This window comes from Salminus brasiliensis, chromosome 5 (assembly GCF_030463535.1).
Source record: "Salminus brasiliensis chromosome 5, fSalBra1.hap2, whole genome shotgun sequence".
Taxonomy (NCBI): domain Eukaryota; kingdom Metazoa; phylum Chordata; class Actinopteri; order Characiformes; family Bryconidae; genus Salminus; species Salminus brasiliensis.
In genome coordinates this window covers 5,464,726-5,487,265 of record NC_132882.1, presented here as the reverse complement: position 1 = coordinate 5,487,265, position 22,540 = coordinate 5,464,726, and the positions used below count along the sequence as shown (strand labels likewise).

The 22,540-nt window shown below is 40.9% G+C and overlaps 1 protein-coding gene across 2 annotated transcripts in view; it reads right to left on the bottom strand.

Moving 5' to 3' along the window:
• The window catches only part of gpr158a (G protein-coupled receptor 158a), a 125,470-nt gene that overhangs the window by 15,277 nt on the left and 87,653 nt on the right, over nucleotides 1-22,540 (bottom strand). For both annotated transcript variants that reach the window (XM_072679293.1, XM_072679294.1), the window contains exons 6-8: nucleotides 14,630-14,739; nucleotides 5,016-5,254; nucleotides 3,203-3,341 (exon numbers count right to left, since the gene is read on the bottom strand). In XM_072679293.1, coding sequence (XP_072535394.1) covers nucleotides 3,203-3,341; nucleotides 5,016-5,254; nucleotides 14,630-14,739 — 488 coding nt within the window. The remainder of the gene's footprint in view (nucleotides 1-3,202; nucleotides 3,342-5,015; nucleotides 5,255-14,629; nucleotides 14,740-22,540) is intronic.

Below are 22,540 nucleotides of genomic sequence, written 5' to 3'. Positions count from 1 at the left end.
ATGTGATTAAAGTCTAAGAAATAACCGAAGGATCCTATTGGCCAATATTATAATATTTTGGGCGTACCTTAATTTTTTATGGCGTCTTAATGTAGTCGTTATTATATTTTTGGCTCCTAATCCCGACATCATAGAGCGCATTGTCAATATCACAGAGGAAATCTACCTTCTACAATTTTTTCCCCGTTTTAACGTAATCTGCATCTGGCAGTTGTTCTTTACAATGTGTCAAACAACGATGCAATGATTGCATTTAAGTACAGTTTTTCCTGACAATTCGGCGTGGCGATATGCAACCAATCTGTTGAACATCACAGACACCCAATCATTTCAAGAGAATCTGACGTCAGACTCATTTCCAATGTGAAATATGTTAATATGTCAATCCTCAGGACTTGCAAAAGCCAGCTGGGTGGAACCTGGGAGAGACACTTAGTTTATAATGACAGCTAATTTCTAATAGGAACACAGACGCTGACAGGGCCTCAAAATATGTACATGGTATCAAAGCCTGCGTCATCTTGACGTGCCTAATTACAGAGTAATCTGATGTAGAAGGAGATTTCCAATTATCATGGCACCAACTGGGAGTGTGTTTTCTGGTGTCAGCTGCAACCTGTAATATTAGCACACATGCTAAACAACTTCTACACCACAGGGAAACAAGACACTCCAGTCAGACTCTGGGCTGCAGCGAGATACTCAATGATCAAGTCTGTGCATTTATTTACTTGTGGTATGGTACCGTGTTTCTGCAGCACTGGTTCAGGTTATGCAAGTATAGCTTAAAAAAAAGCCTGGTTCTGCACATATTCACACTAAAGCTGAGGTTAAACGATCCAGCAGTAAGAATTTTCACTGCAGATGTTTTGGGGTTTTTTTTTCGAGCACTCGGGACAAGCCAAGAAAACTGGCCCAAACCCTGCAGTAGAGCTGAAGCTGGGTTTAAAGCAGAATCTTGGCAAAACAACATGAAAAAATGAACAATGTAATCTTGCCTCATAATCTTGTAATCTTTTCCAACGTGTTTCTGGTCTGAAATATGGCTCTTATGTTTTGCACTGGAGCTAAAGCATTGAAGCATTGCTATGAGGATTCTTAGATTTCCTTGGTAAAACATTGGACAAAAGTATTGGGACACCTGCTTATTTATTGTTTCTCCTGCTTTTGTTGGAGTAACTGTCTCTACTGTCCAGGGGAGAAGGCTTTCTACTAGATGATGAAGCATTGCTATGAGGATCTATATTCTTTACACTGGGATATTGATGACAGGGTCGTGGGTTCAGTACCCAGGCAATGGCTGCCCACCGCTCCGGGCATGTGTGCTCATTGTCACTGTGTGTGTTTTATCACTGTTGTGTATGGTGGGTTAAAGGCAGAGGCCAAATTCAATCTGTGTCCAACAGTAATGGTGAAAACAGCTGTCTTGTCTTTTCACTGTAGATGTTTTTTAGAAAACTAGCCCAAACCCTGCAGAAGAGCTGAAGCAGAGCTTAAGGTTAATGTTTTGCACTGGAGCTAAAAGGCATAAAAAGCAGAACTATCAACATTGTGACACAGATATTAACTTTAAGGGACTAAAAATTCAGATAAGCAATAATTTTGGTTGATGTAATTTTATATATTTAAAAAACTATGTATATACTTTAGTAGTTGACTGTCAGTTGTCAAACTTCAAACTCAAGTAAACAGCAGATGTATATTTACATATACATATTTTACATATACATATATTTATGTATATATTTTATTTTATATATATATATATATATATATATATATATATATATATATATATACACTACCACTTTTTTTTGTAGTCTACTGTCAGTGTTGATGGCCCACACAAGCCTGCTTTGCTTGTTTTACCATCGTAGCGCTGAATTCCTTACTGCCACTCCACCTGCAGTCAACCCTGCAGCATCCAAAGTCTTCTCTTTACAGCTGAAACTGAGACCTGGTCCAGTGTTAAGATGAGCTACCAGGTGTTGTTATGTGAGCTGCCAATCACACAAGGTGTTGACTCTCAGAAACTTCTGAGGTCTTCTGATGATGCTGTGGATGTCTGGAGTCTGTCAGACCTCTTCCTGTACCAGACTTTAAATAGCTGGAATAAATTAATATAGCAGGAATAAAAAATTGGAGATTGTTTGGCAGAGAATTGTTGATTTATAGGGAATTAATAAGAAAGATTCCATGTTCTTGTTTCCTGAAAATGCTTCAATGCTCAGTTTGATTCTGTTTTACCTACATTTCGCTCTCCACCACGAGTTTAACTGAATATTGGAAAATTGAAAATGCTATTTTGTATTGTTTATGATAAGATGTAAAAAAAAAACAGCATAAAAGTGTCTCTTAAGCAAAAATACTTTCTTTAGAGAATATTAAAGAAATTTGTAAGAATTTTTGATGAGTTGAATTATTTGTAAGTTTTTCTTATGACAGCTTTTGTGAATCCGGCTCCTGATATTAAAGTAAATATTTCATATCTGGTTTCTGAAATGAGAGTTTCTCCTAATAAAAACTGCATTACAATGATCATGATTTTGAGTTTTAATCGGCTTGCCATAGTCGCTTGTCTCCGATTTCTCAGCTGCACGTCGCAGATTGCATTGGTTATGGTATGCTGATATTAAATATATCATTTGCCAGCTGACAAAAACCAACGTCACAGAATACACAGAGAGTCCAATATAAACCATATTGTCCATGTTCTTCCCATCTCTTTTTTTCATGGAATTTCAGAGCACAGCATGGCACAAGTAAGCTCAACATTTCTGATATACAGGATATACGCCATCTTCTGCTGAACTGAGTGCTTGTATGTAGACAGATCTCTGCATAGGGGCTGTATTTTGCGTAAGCACCCAAGTGTGAGCACCCACATCGCAGCACGTCAATCAAACTGGCCACTTTCATATAGTCTAAGCTTATAAATGGCAGGACGGGGACGATTCAGACGTGCAGTGTGAGTGTTATCACCAAAGAGCATGCCTGGCTTTAACTTTCACCAACCCTAAGCTAATCACCAACCCTCCTTCTGAAGATCTGCTTAGTTCCAGACCTGGTCTTCTGCTTCCGGAGCACCTAGTTGGATCAGGTGTGTTAGATTTGGGTCTGGGACTGAACTGTGCTGGAGGTCAGAGCTCCAGGAAGAGGCTTGGCAAGACTGCTGGTCTCAGACAATTCTTGGAAGGCTTACCGAACCACGTGGAATATGGCGGAGATGATCAACTCGTTGTGCACTGCAATGGCCATGTAGCGAGGCTCGTGGAAGGCTGACGGTACCGTCCTCACGGCATAACACAGGTACACACTCCACAAGAGGAACAGGAACTCGGCTGTGTTCGGGTGAGAGACAGAGAGGGAGAGACAGAGACAGATTTAATACATGAAACGGAAGCCAGATAAATTGCTTGGATTCTCTGGACAATGCCTGACAGATGACTGCTGATGAACCTGCTCCAGGGTTTATGGATCTGCCACTGTAAATTGGTGCATCTTATACAATGTCGCAGAGGCAGCCTGTCTACCAGCAACAAACATCTGCTCTTTCCATCACAGTCAGCGCTGAAGAGACTGCCGTTCCATGTCTGTGTCTGGGATATATTACATGTCTGCATGAAATTAAAGAATCATGCTTCATTGAGTTATTCCCATGAAAAAAAAAAACAACTATTTGTTGTCATTATTTTAATATCATCAATCAATTGGACTGTTGTTTTTAATGCTCTCACTTTCCAAATAATTACTATTTAACCAAATACTGAACCATTAATTCAGTAAAATAGCAGAAAAAAACATGAGAATGCATTGATATGATAATTCTGGGTCAATGGTAATATCCAGTATAAAATAAACTCCTATTTTACATTAACTTCCATTCTGAAGTTAAGTGTATATATATATAACTTCATAATGGAAGTTAATGTAAAATAGGATTTTATTCATTCTTTATTAAGTACTTTAGAGCATTTCTATTGGTCCAATCATGCAGAATTATTTACACAGTGTACATAAGCAGCTACAGGGTGCTACAAAAATGGAGATACATGTTTTTCATTACTCAAGAATAACTTTAGCTAGTTTGAAGAGACTAAAATGTAAAGATATTGTATATCGATATATAAGATATTATATATACAATATATATAAAACACATATATAATATATATATAAAATATATATTATATATGTGTACTATATATATATTGTTTTTTTGTACACAAACTTTTTTTGAAACAGTACTTTCAGCAAATCATAATACATTAGGCCTTCCTAGATGTAAAATTAATCTTTTCAATCTTTATAAAGTCTCTGGCTCTTTAAACCGGACTCTGATGACACTCATCAAACATAGGCTTCTCTAAGCAGCTGCCTTCACCTATTAAACTGTCTGTGTTATTACAAACTTCTATTACCAAAGAATAGCACCACCAGTTTATATAGAAGTCCCTGTAATTACCTTACCTTAGTGTGTAATAAGCCTTAAGCCCCTTAAAACACCTATGACCCACCGTTGGGCCGAAAATGGTTTCACAAACTTCTATTACCAGAGAATAGCACCACCAGTTTATACAGATGTCCCTGTAGTTACTGAGTAATACACCTTTCTGCATTAAGAGGTTAAGATTATTCTAAATATTGTGTTTAGTGTTTATACATTCTAGGTAATGTAGGGTCATAAAAACAACAAGATCCCATCTGTAATGGGCTTGTCAATATTCCAAATGCAAAGTTAGATGTAAATAATAGATTATTGGCTATTAAAGAGCTTAGAAATGACCAAGAAAGAGCCTTTAGTATACAATGTGGTGGCATGGTTGAGTCCTATTAAGAGTGTAGCAGGAACAGAGTGTTCTTCTTCTGGGAGCAACCTTTTTTTAATAACTTATAATGTTAATTTTTAAAGTATTTGAACAAGAATTGAAAAGTTGTATAGAGAAGGTCTTTTGCATTGTCAGGCTCTACACACTGGGTGCTAGGTGGCAGCTGGCAGATATACACCAACTTACCCACTGCCATCATGTAGTCCCACCGGTCCAGCAGACACATGCTGAACTGCAGGTCCTCTGGAGTAAAGCCCACAGCGATCAGAGCCAGGTGCCGGTTTGGGTTCTCACACACGGCTGAGGTCCAGGCCACCAGGAACCAGAGCACAATCAGCAGGATGATCCCCAACAACCGCAGAACCTTCCAGCTGGTCATGTAGGGGATCCGCTGAGCCGTGCGAGACAGGAACACCTTCAGCACCCTGGAACAGAACCAAAGGTGTCAAAGGTATTTACATTCATTACTCAGGTAGAAGTGAGTGGAGATACTAGTGTTTAAAAGACTTCTATAGAAGCTGAAGCATCAACTGAAGCTTTTTACTCCAGTAAAAGTGTAAAAGTACTGGTTTCAGAACGACTTCACTGAAAATGAAGCATTTCAGTAATATCAGCTCTATTAAAGGAGCGTCTCTGTGCTCTACTGAGCATCAACATGAGCTTCATGGAGGAAAATATGAGAAGTCGTTGTCTAGAAGTTCTGTAAAGCTGCAGAAAGTCAGACTTCAGAGGCGTGTGATCAATAAGCTTTATTGGAATGTAAATGTGGGGCTCAGTCGGGACGTTTCACTGTAGCTCTCTTGAGTCTCTGCCACGGACACAGTCTTCATACTAGACTACAGACGTCTGCTGTGAGCTCGCTGGAGAGTGACGGGACGTGTGCAGGTGTGATGGATCTCTTATAAACCAATAGGGAGTCAGAATGGAGTCTGTTTATACTTCTCATCCAATCAGGATCAGACTCTCACTTTCCAGATGGAGAGATTTATCTGGAGAGGGTTTTTATTGATGACGAGCCGGAATGAAAACAAAGGGAAATGAAATAGGAGGAACGAGGCTGTTTTTAAAATGTAAGGAGGAGAAAGTTCAGATAATTGGGTGAAAATGTGAGGAGTAGAAGTAAAAAGTCGGCTGAAAAATTAATAATTACTCCAATTTTAGATAACCAACATTTCTACTTAAGTAAGATAAGAAAGTATTTGTACTTTCTTATTTGACACCTCTGAAGAGAACCAAGAAGGAAATTAAGTGTGTTTGTGTTTAAGGGTCTGATGTAACACCTTCAGAATCAGCTATAGTAATACTGGGGATTTAAACCCAAGAGAAGACCCCCGGCCTAATATCATGCAGGTTGCTCTTGTGCTGCCCAAACAGCCCTGACCAGTTAAGGCATGAAGTTTTTTAGCAGTTTGTGCTACGAGAGATCGGACCAGAGGGGCTAGCCCCCTCAGTAAGCTTTTAGCATGCATGCCCCTGTTTTTGGATCACTGATTGTTCTTTCTTGGAGCACTTTTGGTAGGTACTGACCACTCACACGGTCACTGTTTGGTTCTTGTCGAAGTGTCTCAGATTCTTGCGCTTGTCTATTTTTTCTTTGCTGATGTACTGATGTACAGAAAACTTCTACTACTTTAAGTTACACCCACTGCTGACACAGATGTGCGAATGCACACAAACATCTAGTCCATGTAGAGAAGTACTGCCATCAGAATAGGGCTCTCTGCAGGAGCAGATGAACATCAACCTATTGGCACCATGCTGCCTAATAAAGCCAGACGTGGGCTAGAGGGGTATAAAGCCCCCCAGCACTGAGATGTGGAGCAGTGGAAGAACTGTGTACACTGGAAGGATGGGCAGTGCTCCATCCAGTACTTTTGGGATGAGTTAAGGGGTGTTGAGGATAAGGTGGGATGCTGATCATCCAACATCCTGACTTCACTAATGCTCTTTACTCCTCCAAATTCCAGCAGAGGGCCTTCTTGCAGGTGTCCCAATACTTTTGTCAATATAGTGTATAAAGCACTTTTCATGCAAATCAAGGCAAATGAAATTCAAAGTGATTGAGAAAGCATTAAAATAGATAAGACAATAAATGGTAAAATGATATAATGATACAAAAAGTGATACAAACTATAATTATTATGATTAAATTTGATGTTTTATGTAAAATAAAAATGTAAAATGGGCCTCATTTGCATCTTCCTAAGAATTCTCTTCTTAAGAAATGTGATCTTGATAAAAGTCCTAGCGAGAAGTCTAGAACAGATTTATGACATTGTTTTTTAAAGCACAGGATTATTCACAGCTCTGCTCTTATAATAATGGATCCCATTGTTTTCATAATCCAAACAAATCCCAAATAAACAAACACTGGTGAATGTCAGAATCCTTTTAAAAAACTGTGTAAGTGGGTTTTAGGGAGAAATCTCTCTGGTGGTTGGTGAATAAGGCTCAAGACTTTTGAATAAGGCCCATGACTGCTGCATCACGATGTACTGAGTGCATTTAATACCCTAAAAAAACAGTCCTGCTTCTAAGCCTGAGTTGTGGGCCAGTGTTTCACTATTCATAGTTGAATTCATTAGCTGTAATAAATGGCTCTCGCCGGTCAGGCCTCTCGCTCTGTAATTCTTGGCGAGAAAGGCCCGAGTCTCATCAGTCTAGTCATGCACTCGGCTAGCATGCGTGAGGCTTTTCCTCATTAGCGCCCCCACTCTCTCTAAGTCACATTGATAAAGCGTCCTTGGCACTGGCTTAATGAGCCTCTATCAAAAATTGATCTGGGCAATGTGTTAACTTTCACCTCCACAGGCCCCACCTCACTTCTGTCGGGGTTAGCCATGGAGCCGTTCGTCCCAGCTGCCTTAATTACAGACGTTATCATCAGCCCTTTTTGACACTTCCACCTGATGCATTCTCCTCCAGACAGAATCTTGCAGGGCACTCGTCTCTCATCCTTACATACAGAGGGTGACGGCCATTACCCCTCATTACCCCTTATTTACAGTCCTGGGTCTGCTTCCCTCTCTCCTTTCCTCCATCTATCTTTCTCTACTGGTTGCATCTTTTTTTTTTCTTCATAAATAGTTACATTAATGTAAGTTAGAGCATTATGAACCCATGATCTAAGGGTATAACGGCCTGGATGTCATAATTCTGTGCACAAGGTTACTCAGAGAATCCCCAGTACACACTATTAGGGTAAATACAGTAATTTCACAAGCACCACTCAGACACCATAAATTCTAAGCTGAAGGATGTCCATGGTGTTGTGGGAACTGTAGTGGAATTAGGGGTTTCACTATGGTATCAGTAGTCCTGTTGCCCAACCCAACACCTCTGATGTGTGAGTTATCCAATTTTAGACCTTTGAAAGCTTCTTCAATCTTTCTACAAACATGATTCTTTAAGGAACCAAAAATGTTTATTCCATGGCATTTTTATCCAATTTGGACTGCCAATAACCCAACCCATACATAATCTCAACCCCCGCCCCCCATCACATGCAATGCCCCCATCACCAGTGAAGGCAGACTAGCCAATGCATGTGCAGTCAAGCTGCTAATTTTTCAAACTGCCACCAAAGGAACGCCAACCAGCGTGCCAGCTCCAGCACACCAGCCTGCAGACGGCAGCGACGGCCGGCACCGCAGCGAAGCGATGTGGGGAAAGTGCCTGATCTACCCACCCTGGAGAGAGCAAGGCCAATTGTGCTCTTTCTGGGCCTCGGCAGCATGACTGGGATTCGAACCAGCGACCATCTGATCATGGGGACAGCGCCATAGTCAGCTGGACCACCACTATTTTGAATGAATGTCCGTTCCTATCCATGAACACTGCTTGTTCACAAAATTTTGTGACACAAAATATCTATGAATCTATGAATCATCAGGTTTTTAGATCAAGCTTATCAAAGAAATGCAATAACAGCAGTGAGAAATCACACCATTAAAGGAGAAGAGCAGAATAAACAAGAGAAATAGACCAGTTTCGTTATGTCGGCCTTAAAGGGTTAAGTATCAGCCTTCCCCAACTATCATCCGTGTGTTGTCTCTCACTCTTCTGCCCTCTCCTCCAACACTAGAGCTCTTTTCCCGGTCTCGAGGCCTGGCTCCAGGCTCCAGGCTCCGGCTCCCAGCGGACCAGTCGCTCTCCATTTGTCTTCTGCCTCTCCTGTCTCAACCATTCGATAAAATGTAATAAATTGTGCCCATTTTGGCCTAAGTGCCTTCTGTTATTTGTTTTTTTCTCTCCTACGGTTTGAGCAAGGCCTTTCTCTGCGTGGCTTAACAAGGCTGTGAATCTTTTTTTTAAGTATACTTCACCCCGAAGTAGCCAGGGAACACGCCGTGCCAACACATTTTATAGGCCACTGACATTAAACGGGAATTAGGGCTAATATAAACTTTAACTGCGCGTAAAAGAAGACCACAGTGACTCATCAGGGGGGAAGCCTTTCTTAATAAAGCCAGTCCGAGGCTGGATGCTAGGAGGAGCGGAGGGTGAGAACATTTCGAGGCGTGAGCAAACGTTTATTAAATGGCCACTGAAAGAATACTGAACTTGCTTTATGGCGTATAAAGGACTCTAGATGGAGCATAACGAAGATTGGAAGCCCATAATAGTTCTCTGTGAAAATTAGCATCACATTGTGCACCCAGAAATTGCAAGCATGAATAGCTCGTGATAAGACTGTGATTATAGCTAGCCACCAGTATTAGCATGGCTAGATATGCTAATATTCATGGTTATCAACATTAGCATTTCTGGTCAAACCATTCTTTTCATCTTAATCAGCTTTAGACTGGTAATTAGCATCACATCTGTGCACCCAACATCACAATGCATTATTGACAAAAGTATTGGGACACCTGCTCATTCATTGATCCTTTCAAAGTCAAGGGTATTTTCGTGGAGTAACTAAAGTCTCTACTATCCAGGGAAGAAGGCTTTCTACTAGATTTTAGAGGAGCATTGCTGTGAGGATTTGATTGCATTCACCACCCCACCTCATCAAGGCTCAATGCTGGGGGGCTTTACATCCCTCTAGCCCACGCCTGTCATTATTAGGCAGCATGGTGCCAATAGGCTCATGTTGATCAGCTCCTGCAGAGAGTCCTAATCTATTGGCAGTACCTCTCTACAGGGTCTAGACAAGCTGTATGTGTGAATTTGCACATCTGTATCAGCAACGGGTGCAACTAAAAGTAGCTGAATGCATTAGAAGCTGTATCGTTAGAAGTGGTGTCCATAAGTATTTGGACATATAGTGTATGTCAAGCAAGGGTAAGCTTAGGATAGGGAGATAGGGAGACTAAATACTCAGTGTGTGTCAGATCCCTTATGAAGTTTGATGTGGTGGATCCAGTGTCTTTCAGTCTTGCCCCTCGTTCTTTGCATGTCCCCCTGTCCCTCTGTTAACTGATAGCATGCCCACATTATGGATGTCGTAATATGTCAAAAGAAAAGGGGCTGTGTCCCAAATCAAGGAAAAAAACTGACGTCGAGTAACTTTCACACGCTGTGCCTGGAAAATGGAAAGACGCTTATTGTAAACATGTCTCAGTCGAGTCTGGATCATATAGGGATGAGCGGCCAAGGCTGAAGTCTGTTTGTATGCAAGTTAACCCTTTACCACTCCAAGGCTTATTACACACTAAGGTGTATTACTCAGATACTGAGTGGGCCTATAGGCCTTTTAAGCTTTTTAATGGGTTAAGGGGTTAAGTGTGACTTGAGGTTTGACTTGGACTCTAGCTTAAAGACTTGTGACTTGACTTGGAGCTGTATTTTTTTTTTTACTTATAAGCATCTCTGGTCTATGCTACTGCTGAACGTAGAGCAGAGCCCAATTCCACAAGCCATTAGCTACTAAGCCTGCTAAGCCTCCTTCTTTCAAATCAGCAAGAGTGTTCTCCATTAGCTTTCCTTCTCCTTCTCTATTTCCCCCCTTATTCTGTTATTTTTATTATTTATTGTACTTTTATAACATGAGAGATGTAGGCCGTTGTGTCTCACTGCCTTTTGTTTTTTATATGAGCCCTATATAAAAATATGACCAATGAGAGAAACTGTGCCCACTGTTGTCTGATTTTACTGCCTAATTAACTAACAGGATGTACCAACTACCTTGGGGGGGACTAGAGGGCACTAGGTAGAACAAACTGTAACTTGCACAACTGTCTGTTCATAATTAATGAAAACAAGCCTGGCTTTATGCCTGTTTATTTTGTTGTCCTTTTCCCTGTTGTACCAAACTTGTACTGAACCACAGTCTCTTCTAATTAGCAATACTCTGTTAGTGTATTGAACATGTAATGAGAAGTATACTCCACTAAAGGAAGAGGTTGTTAGAAAAGGTTTAGCCCATCCTAATCAGTATTACTGACTGAAGAAACAGGTTTAATTAACCCCTGTATTCCCTGTAACTGCTAGGTCATGTTATTCTGTTATTACATGTGTATATTCTTGTATGTATTCTGTTATTAAATATAAAAACAACTGCAAAAAAAGTAATTGTATTGTAATGGGTTTTATGGTCTACTCAATATAAATGTTCTGGAACCACCACATATTATTATTATTATTATTACTATTATTATACATTGATAGATTAATCAGACAGATAGATAGATAGATAGATAGATAGATAGATAGACAGATAGATAGATAGATAGATAGATAGATAGACAGATAGATAGACAGATAGATAGATAGATAGACAGACAGATAGATAGATAAATAGATAGATAGATAGATAGACAGACAGATAGATAGATAGATAGATAGACAGACAGATAGATAGATAAATAGATAGATAGATAGATAGACAGACAGATAGACAGACACATAGATAGATAGAATGATACAATTAGATTAAAATAATGCTATGACTGAATTTCAGTGACCCTATAAATAATTAATTAGGTTATTATTATTATTATTATTATTATACATTGATAGATTAATCAGATAGATAGATAGGTTATTATTATTATTATTATTATTATTATTATTATACATCAATAGATTAATCAGATAGATATTATTTATTTAATAATTTTTTTAATGAATCTGAAGCAGGATCAGATTGGTCTTTGATGGCACCCAGGCGAAGCCTTTGGCCCCTGTCCTGCACCGGCCAATCTGCCAGTTGACATTTCTTTCCCCCTCCCCAGCCAGCGGTCTGTGGGGTTGTTCTGACAGACCGCTCTGAAATGGCAGAGCCCACCGCGGACAGCGCCTCATCGGCAGCCATATTAGGAAAGTGCACGTTCTGACATTTAATAACATGGCCAGCCGTGAAATGCCTGTGAGTCACCCGGTGCATGCGGGGGTGGGCGAGTGTGTGTTCCTGCATGCGGGCATGCCAGTGTATGTGTGTGTGTATGTGTGCGTGTAGGTGGGCATCTACCTCTTGGCCTCCTACAGTCATTGATCAAAAATCCTTGGAGACAGAATGTCTCTTCCACAGCACTCATGTAAGCTGAAAGACAAAGCCTGCTGATGATGGGGATCTACTCTGATGCCGGTGTCACGTTACACCAGTACTACCACAAAGTCTAGCCATGATTGTGCTAGATAATGCTAGTCTGCAGTTCCTGAGTTCTAATTTGGTTGCCCTCCAGTCTAGTTTTTAAGCAAGTGGTGGCGTACTATACCATATCTGCTGTAGGAAAACCCTGTACATCTCAAACAGTAGCTTTACAGAGGAAATAAGCAGCGGTTTTAGCTTCTAATATGTGTTAATATAACAAGGCCTCATAATGTAAAAAGATCTCCAAGCAATTTTGGACCATTTCCATTGGCCTCATGGTTTCCCCAGTTAGTTTCTGCCATTTTCTGGTTTCACTCCAGTCTGAAACGTCATCCTTGATTGTACTTACAAAACCAGATTTCTCTGTTTAGCCAGGTTATTTAAGCCCAATGTCAAGCCTGTCTAATAGGACAAGCACTGAGGAACGCTCCAAGTGGACTTTTGGGCCTAAGTTATCCAATTAACTGAAATATCCTCTGGATGTAGTCTAATACCGTAGTCTAATACTAACCAACAATTCACACCTGAAGGGAACCAGTGAGAAACTAATGAAAATAACACACTGTTGAACCCCCACATTTCTGAAGTGAGTTATTTCAATGGGTTCAGTTTAGCGAATGATCCCTAGACATTTAGTGTGTGATCCATTTTTTGAGAATCTACAAAAACCCACCCGATGTGAGAATGGGATATAACCAGTCTTACAGGACTTCACATGTTATGCATGCATCCAAGGCTTGTCTACAGTACTTCGTCACATAGTCATAACAATTAGAGGAAGAAGGTCTACCTATCCATCTATCCATTTATCATTCTACCGATTCATCGATTCATCCATCCATCCATCCAGTCCTCCAGTCTATCCATTAACACACCCATCTATCAAGCCATCGGCCCATCCAGCCACACATCCATTTATCCATCCATTTATCAACCCACTGATTCACCCATTCATCAGTCCACCCACCCATTCATCAGTACACCCACCCATTCATCAGTACACCCCTTTATATAGATAACTATCCATCTATCCATCTATCCACACATCCAACCATCCACACATCCATCCATCCATCATCCAATCCATCTATCCACACATCCATCCATCCATTAATCCACTCATCCATCCATCATTCAATCCATCTATCCACACATCCATCCATCCATCCATCAATCCACTCATCCATCCATCATTCAATCCATCTATCCACACATCCATCCACCCCTCATCCAATCCATCTATCCAAACATCCATCCATCCATCATCCAATCCATCTATCCACACATCCATCCATCATCCAATCCATCTATCCACACATCCATCCATCCATCATCCAATCCATCTATCCACACATCCATCCACCCCTCATCCAATCCATCTATCCACACATCCATCCATCCATCATCCAATCCATCTATCCACACATCCATCCACACATCCATCCATCTATCCACACATCCATCCATCCATTAATCCACTCATCCATCCATCATTCAATCCATCTATCCACACATCCATCAATTCATCAATCCACTCATCCATCCATCATTCAATCCATCCATCCATCCATCCATCAATCCATCCATCCATCCATCTATCTATCCATCATCCAATCCATCCATCCATCAATCCGCTCTTCAATTCATCTCTTCACACATCCATCCATCCATCAGTCCATCCATCCAGCTACCCATCATTTAGTAGCACAGTACTCAGTGTACTGTTTTTCTTAATGTACACACTTCATGTAATGCTGACCCCAGTGGATGGCATACAGAGCTACATACACTGATAGATAAATGTGCAATCAAAATATATGACATCAGCATAAGCCAAAATTGCTTTACCAGTACGACTGCGTTTATAATTATGACTAATTAGTTACATGATTTTTCTGAAGGCCAAACAATAAAAATGTACCAAACTGAACTATAGCAAACAATACTGTACCAGAAAAAGATTGTATTTATGAAGGTGTAAAAATGCTGAGGAGCAGAAAATCCATATACTGTATAAAGCTGTGTATTAATCATGCATGGTTTCTTACTGTAGGAGAATAGTAGGATTATTAAAACATGCATTTTATCATTTAAACTGCAGGTTAATCATAGTAATGGTCACAGTGAAACACAGTGTTACATTAACAACTGCAGTCAGTGTGTGAGAGTCTATCTACCACCCATCCATCCACTCGTCTGTCTGCTCCAGTAAAAACATGGAGTGTGTGTGTGTGTGTGTGTGTGTGTGTGTGTGTGTGTGTACCTGTACAGTTTGAGCGTGACTGTTCCATACACTGTAGCGAATCCGAGCATGCGCACCCATCTCAGCAGGATGCAGCGGAACACACTGGGCTGGAAGTACAGGACCATCACCTGCGGAAAACACAAGAGCATTTATATGTACATGTATTTCCATAATTGCAGAAGCTTGTGCTTTTTACTGAGGAGAGAAAGAGGCGTTTCACACAGGACCCCTGCGGTTCCGTCCTTGGCTGCTGTCCGTATGAAGAAAGATGAATAAAAACACTGAATTTAAAAATCGGATTTATTATTTCAACAATAACAAGTTCAACAACTGCTTTTATAAAGAGTGCAGAGGGGCGAAGTCCATCCTGAAGTGTCAGAGTGAAGAGGAGATCTAAATCTGATTGATTCTGTATCATAAATGCAATACTGTAAATACACAATACTGTAAAATATAAAGCTGTAAATACACAATACTGTAACTACACAATACTGTAAAATATAAAACTAAATACACAAAACTGTAAATACACAAAACTGTAAATACACAATACTGTAAAATATAAAGCTGTAAATACACAAAACTGTAAAATATAAAACTGTACATACACAAAACTATATACACAAAACTGTAAAACATAAAACTGTAAATACACAATACTGTAAATACACAATACTGTAAAACATAAAACTGTAAATACACAACTGTACATACACAATACTGTAAAATATAAAACTGTACATACACAAAACTGTAAAATATAAAACTGTAAATACACAAAACTGTAAAATATAAAACTGTAAATACACAATACTGTAAATACACAAAACTGTAAAACACAAAACTGTAAAACACAAAACGGTAAAACACAAAACGGTAAATACACAATACTGTAAAAACACAATACTGTAAAAACACAATACTGTAAAAACACAAAACTGTAAAACACAAAACTGTAAATACGCAGTTCTGTAAATAAACAATACTGTAAAATATAAAACTATAAATACACAAAACTGTAAATACACAAAACGGTAAATACACAATACTGTAAAACACAACTGTAAAACATAAAACTGTAAATACGCAGTACTGTAAATAAACAATACTGTAAAACATAAAACTGTAAATACACAAAACTGTAAAACAAAACTAAATACACAGTACTGTAAATATGCAGCACTGTAAATATGCAGTACTGTAAATAAACAATACTGTAAATATGCAATAATTATTGAGTAATTGTACATCCATTGTAGACAGGCATCACTGAAGTACATATGAGGCTTGTTTTGTTAGTAGGGATGTAATATAATACATCTTTTAAGGTCTGATATGATTCTAAATTCAGAAGACAGTAAGATGTTTTTGATATTTTATGTGTCTACAGAGCTTTTACAGTATACAGAACACGGGTCGGTTGTGCTCAGATCAGTGAACCATCCCGAACAGAATCTTTTCTAAGCTTTTAGAAAAAGAAAATCCCAGCATAAGCCCCTCCCTCCTCTTCACCTAATTCACTCCAATAGGATGCACCCAGATGTCTAGTCTTAATACCCTTCTCCCTACCACCCACCCACCCACCCACCCGTCCAACCATCCAGTGTTAACGTGGCTAATATCTTACTGCTGTCCGTATGAAGAAAGATGAATAAAAACACTGAATTTAAAAATCGGATTTATTATTTCAACAATAACAAGTTCAACAAAACAAAACACAAAACGGTAAAACACAAAACGGTAAATACACAATACTGTAAAAACACAATACTGTAAAAACACAAAACTGTAAAACACAAAACTGTAAATACGCAGTTCTGTAAATAAACAATACTGTAAAACATAAAACTGTAATACACAAAAATGTAAATACACAATACTGTAAAATATAAAACTATAAATACACAAAACTGTAAATACACAAAACGGTAAATACACAATACTGTAAAACACAACTGTAAAACATAAAACTGTAAATACGCAGTACTGTAAATAAACAATACTGTAAAACATAAAACTGTAAATACACAAAACTGTAAAACAAAACTAAATACACAGTACTGTAAATATGCAGCACTGTAAATATGCAGTACTGTAAATAAACAATACTGTAAATATGCAATAATTATTGAGTAATTGTACATCCATTGTAGACAGGCATCACTGAAGTACATATGAGGCTTGTTTTGTTAGTAGGGATGTAATATAATACATCTTTTAAGGTCTGATATGATTCTAAATTCAGAAGACAGTAAGATGTTTTTGATATTTTATGTGTCTACAGAGCTTTTACAGTATACAGAACACGGGTCGGTTGTGCTCAGATCAGTGAACCATCCCGAACAGAATCTTTTCTAAGCTTTTAGAAAAAGAAAATCCCAGCATAAGCCCCTCCCTCCTCTTCACCTAATTCACTCCAATAGGATGCACCCAGATGTCTAGTCTTAATACCCTTCTCCCTACCACCCACCCACCCACCCACCCGTCCAACCATCCAGTGTTAACGTGGCTAATATCTTACTGCTCAAGCTCTCGGCTAATGCGGTCCTACCCAAACTCAATTCAGTAGACTCTGAGGAATTAGCGAGCAGCGGACCATTCCATCACAGCACAGCCCGGAATGCTGTTCCTATTCTAGCTGAGCAGATAGGTTGGAGCTGCTGAGCCCGAACCCTGATTGAAATACAAATTCACAGCTGCGGCCCCCACAGCCTCCTCCTGGTGGGCTGAGGCTGGGCATGAGCTCCTTCCCTGCCTCTCTGCCTTTACACAATTGGGGGGCTCATCTCCGGCTGCAGTCTAATGGCTGCAGTGTGGTTCTGCCTCAGGAAGGAGCAATATTGAATCGATCAGGGAAAAATGATGCATGTCTGTACTTATGAATTGTTCCAGCAACTACCGCTCTGTCACAGTTAGCCTGTGGGACAACCGTCCATGGCAGGGACTGAGATACACACACACACACACACACACACACACACACACACACACACACACACACACACACACACACCACATCTTGAAGTAGAGAACATTTATGCAGTAGAAAAATTATTTGTTGGGTTATGGGGCCTCCCAAAACTAAAAACGTGGGAATCGTGTGAAACCTGTGATCCCAGCCTCAAACTCGTGGGAAGCCGTGTCAGTGAGACTGCTAGAACAGTGTGAAAATATTTGAAGCCTGAAGATAACAACGGAAGACAGCATGAGAGTAACAATCCACCCCAGAATTTGACTGGGAACTGACTGGGCAGCTCTGCTGTAGATAAAATTTAGGTCCAGAAAGAAAACATCTGTCCTAATATTTTAGGTTTTTAAGGTAAATTAAGGTCATGAAAGTAAAGATCTGCCCCAGGATTTTGGTCCAACTGACTGAGCATCTTTGCTGTGGCTAAAAACTAGATATGATAAATTCCGGTCCAGAAAGAAAACATCTGTCCCAAAACTTTAGGTTTTTAAGATAAATTAAGGTCATGAAATTAAAGATCCACCTGCCTAGGGAGCTCTGCTGTGGCTACAAACTAGATATGATAAATTAAAGGTCCAGAAAGTAAAAATCCATCCCATGATTTCAGTCCAACGGACTAGGCAGCTCTGCTGGAGATAAAATCCAGGTCCAGAAAGTAAAAATCAGGATTTTAAGGACAGGTTTGGACTACTACTACTATTACTACTACACCGTCTACGTACTACTACTGGGCCGGATTTAGAAAAGGTTTCAGCTGGCAGTCAGTCCCAGCTGTTCAGTCATAGCTTGGCATGTGAACAACCTACCAAAGCTGATGCAAGACCAGCAGTGCAACACATGGTGGCATGGGCTGTCGTATAAGGGTGATGGAAGGTGTTCATTATAGAGGTTTGCTGCTCCACAGTGGGGCGCTGATTGCTCTGTGAGTCGTCATTCCCCTCTGGCATCAGTGGCTTTTGGGGCACCACTGTTATGCTGTGTGAGGAGTCCATTCTGGATACACATTCCTCACTACAGCGGCTCTAGTCCTTCTCACAAAGTTATCGGCCTCTGAGAAGCTACAACCTTCACGCACTGTCACAGTCATATCATACCATTATGAAGGGGTACCGAGGGGTACCGAGAACGGGCTTCTCTCACATTGAGTGTTATTTGTACTATAAAGGGACTTCCATTTTCCTTTTTTTTACTTTAAACATCTCATTTAAAGAAACGTTTCTTTGAAAAACCAGCCATTGAGAAGTGGTTCTTCTATGGCATCAGTCGAGATCTCTGAGGGTTTTTAAGGGCCTTGTCTTTCTAGCAGAGCTGCTGTTTGTTACCTTTGGCTCCTATTAACCTTAGCCTGGACGTGGGGAATTGTTTTTAATAAACGCTTGAGGGAGGTTTAAACTTGTGTATGTGTGTGTGTGTGTGTCTGTGTGTATAAAGGTGGATGCAGACAGGGCTGTCTGAGGTCCAGGCTCAGGAGTGCTGGCAGGGGAACAGCCAGACAGCCAGCTCCTAATGAGAAGAGGGAGCAGTGAAGGCCTCCAGCATGTCTCCCTGCTTCATGCAGCGCTGCTCCAACACACGCCATTACCTCATCTTCGTTTTACAGAGAATTTATGTCAGCAATTAAAACAAACAAACATACAGACAAAAGTATTTGGACACCTGCTCCTGAAATCAAGGATATTAAAAAGAGTTGATTCTGCTTTTATCGGAGTAACTGTCTCAACTGTCCAAGGAAGAAGGCTTTCCTCATTGCTGTGAGGATTTGATTGTAGTTCAGTGACAAGAGCCTTAGTGAGGTCAGGATGTTGAATAATCACCACTCATCTCAAAAGTAAGTTGTAAAGTTGATTTACAACCCTGATAAGCACCCTGTTCCCAAAATGTCATAAATACCTAAACTGCAAATGCTGTTCCGGCAGTTTCTGCTGTTCTGGCATTTCCCAGAGGTTAAATTTATACACATATACACACTTCAGCATATACATTCATATCCACCAAGAGTAAATGTTAAGGTACTATGTTGCTGCATGTTTTTAAAGGGTTTTAAGTCCCTCCCACCCTCACACATAGCTAACATTTAAATCCCCCACCTCCACAACATGAGTCCTTTAACGACCAAAATATGGCCACCCTAATTTTAAGGGCCTCCAAGCTAATCAACTGTCAGAATTTCAGGAACCTGATGCTGCATTCCCACTCACGCTCAGTTACAGCAAAGCAATAACGGCCTTTAACTGATCAACAAGACAGCAAACGATCAGGTAAGCATGCTGTCACCTTCCTCAGGACACCTAACCTCAACTCGTGTGTGTGTGTGTGTAAGTGTGAGTGTGTAGGTGTGTGTGTGTTTGATCAGAGCGCAGGTGCAAGAAGGTGAGGGCAAAAAACATGTGATGCATTGCGGCGGCAGGGCCACGTCCAAAACATGAAAGACAAAAAAAGAACAAACATCTGAGGCCGCGTAATTATCAGTGCGCGGCAGATGCGGCGCGAGGGCCCTGCGGGATTGTTAATGTTAATCCGATTAGCAGAGGCATTAATAGTTTTCCCATGGCAGCGGAAAAGATGCAGGCATGTGGAGATTTTTGGCTGGCTGAGCGCGAGTCAGTGGAGGGACACGGCGCGCCCCAGAGGAAGCAGCAGAACCGATGGCCGCTAAGCAGAACCATGAGGCGCGAGAGGAAAATCTCTCTGCAGTGCAAGCGGAGCAGAACGTTCAGCAGCTCGGGCGGTCGGAGTCCGCAGAGGAGCTGAAGAAAAGCTGCTCAACAGAGGAGAAATAGAAGAGCTCTCGAAGCTGCGAGAGCTTGAAACTAGGACACCCCATGAAAAGTTTGGTTAAACGTCTGGACGTCGGATCTTCATGTCAGCGCTACAGAGCAGATGGAGGTGGAGGTCATATTAGTAAACACACACATCCGAAGACATGCCTTGGGTCTGTTTACACCTAGGGATCGGATCACATTGTGTAGGAGAATTGCTGTGAGGATTTGATTGTATGTCAGTGACAAGAGCATTAGTGAGGTCAAGATGTTGAGTAATCATCACTCATCTCAAAAGTATTGGATGGAGCAGCATCCATCATTCCAGAGAACACAGTTCTTCCACTGCTCCACAGCTCAATTAATGCTGGGGGCTTTATACCCCTCTAGCCCACGCCTGGCATTGGACATGTTGCCAATAGGATCATGTTCATCTCCTTCAGAGAGTCCTATTCTATTGGCAATGTGTTTCTATATGGAATAGACAATTTAATTAGCTGAATTCAGTCATTAGAGGGGGTGTCCACAAACTTTTTACAGTATATCTGCATCTACATCAACCATTGGTCAAACTTCTTAAACCCCGCCTTCTTACCAGCACTGCTGGTCTACATGTACCTGCATCTACATTAACGGAGTCTGCAAAGGAGCTGAAAAAAGCTGCTCAACAGAGGAGAAATAGAAGAGCTCTAGAAGCTGCGAGAGCTTGAAACTAGGACACCCCATGAAAAGTTTGGTTAAACGCCTGGACGTCGGATCTTCATGTCAGCGCTACGGAACGGATGGAGGTGGAGGTCATATTAGTAAACACACACATCCGAAGACATGCCTTGGGTCTGTTTACAACTGGGGGTCGGATCACGTTGGGATAGCAGTAGCCCGCAAAAACAAAAAAGCCAGGTGAAAACACCCCCAAGATGCACTGTGATCGGATTGCGATTGGATTATGATCGGATCACTACAACCACATCAGGGAGCAGTGGAGGCCTCCAGCATGTCTCCCTGCTTCATGCAGCGCTGCTCCAACACATGCCATTACCTCATTTTCGTTTTAAGCAGAATTGAGGTCAGCAATTAAAATAAACAAACATATGGACAAAAGTATTGGGACACCTGCTTACCCACCAGCACACCCACCAGCAGCAGAACAACTGTCCCGCACTACCTAAAATCCTCTACCCCTAAAGTCTGTGTGTGTGTTAGTTTGTTTTCACTGTGAATGTGGGTAAAACCATGCGGCGTGCACTCCCTCCGTATTCCCCGAGTATCCCGACTCCGTGCTCAGCATTTTGTCTTTCACTGCGTCGCTCCCACCTGTCAAGTTCACTGTCTTTCCAGGGAAAGCTGCCAAAGAAGACGCTCTAAACAAAAGGGGTTCTTTGAGCTACCCAGGTAAAGAACCATTTATGCATCCTAATGGTTGCTTGAGATATCTTGATTCTATATAGAGCTATTTACTAAAGACCCCTAAAGACCCCTTTTATAAAGGGGATGGAAAGCTGCATTGATGCCCTGTAACCTTCCCATAGATGAATTTTAAGAGTTCAGTAGATGGAACCCCAAACACCGCTGTTCCTCCTTCAAAAGAACCTCCAGCAGAACCAAAAACAGAGCTGTAAAACGAGCCAATTCCAAAACCCCCAAACTATTACATCACAGTCTAGACTCGTTAGATTTACACCCCAGAATTTACATGAACACAGCTTGGCTGGTGTGGTGTTTGCCGTGGTGCGACGGATGACATCATTACCTGCCAGTGACTACCTGGGTTACACTGGATATGCTGTGCTACACCAATAAATAAGAGTCCTTGGGCAAGACTCCTAACCCAACATTGGCCCGCCTCTGCAACTAGCACTAGCAAAAGCTGACGAAACGGTAAAACTCAACGGCGGCTTCAGGAGATTATGATGGTGTTGATACTGGAGAGCAGCTCATCACCTCCAGATTCCACTAATTATGGAAATCTGAGTTGCTACGGAAACCAGACCTCGTGACCGTGGCCTTTCCTGTGCCAGTTTATGCAAAAGGGGAGCTCTAACTCTCAGGGGAGCAAACTCTAAACCAGGCTAAAAGCTAACGTCAGTCAATGCTAGCTAGCACCATTACTTCTCTTCATCGTCCGCGCCCTCAAAAAACAAACTCTCTGGACTCCCCCAGCTGATCCAAACTGGAGCTCAGCACAGACCAAAGAGACTCAAG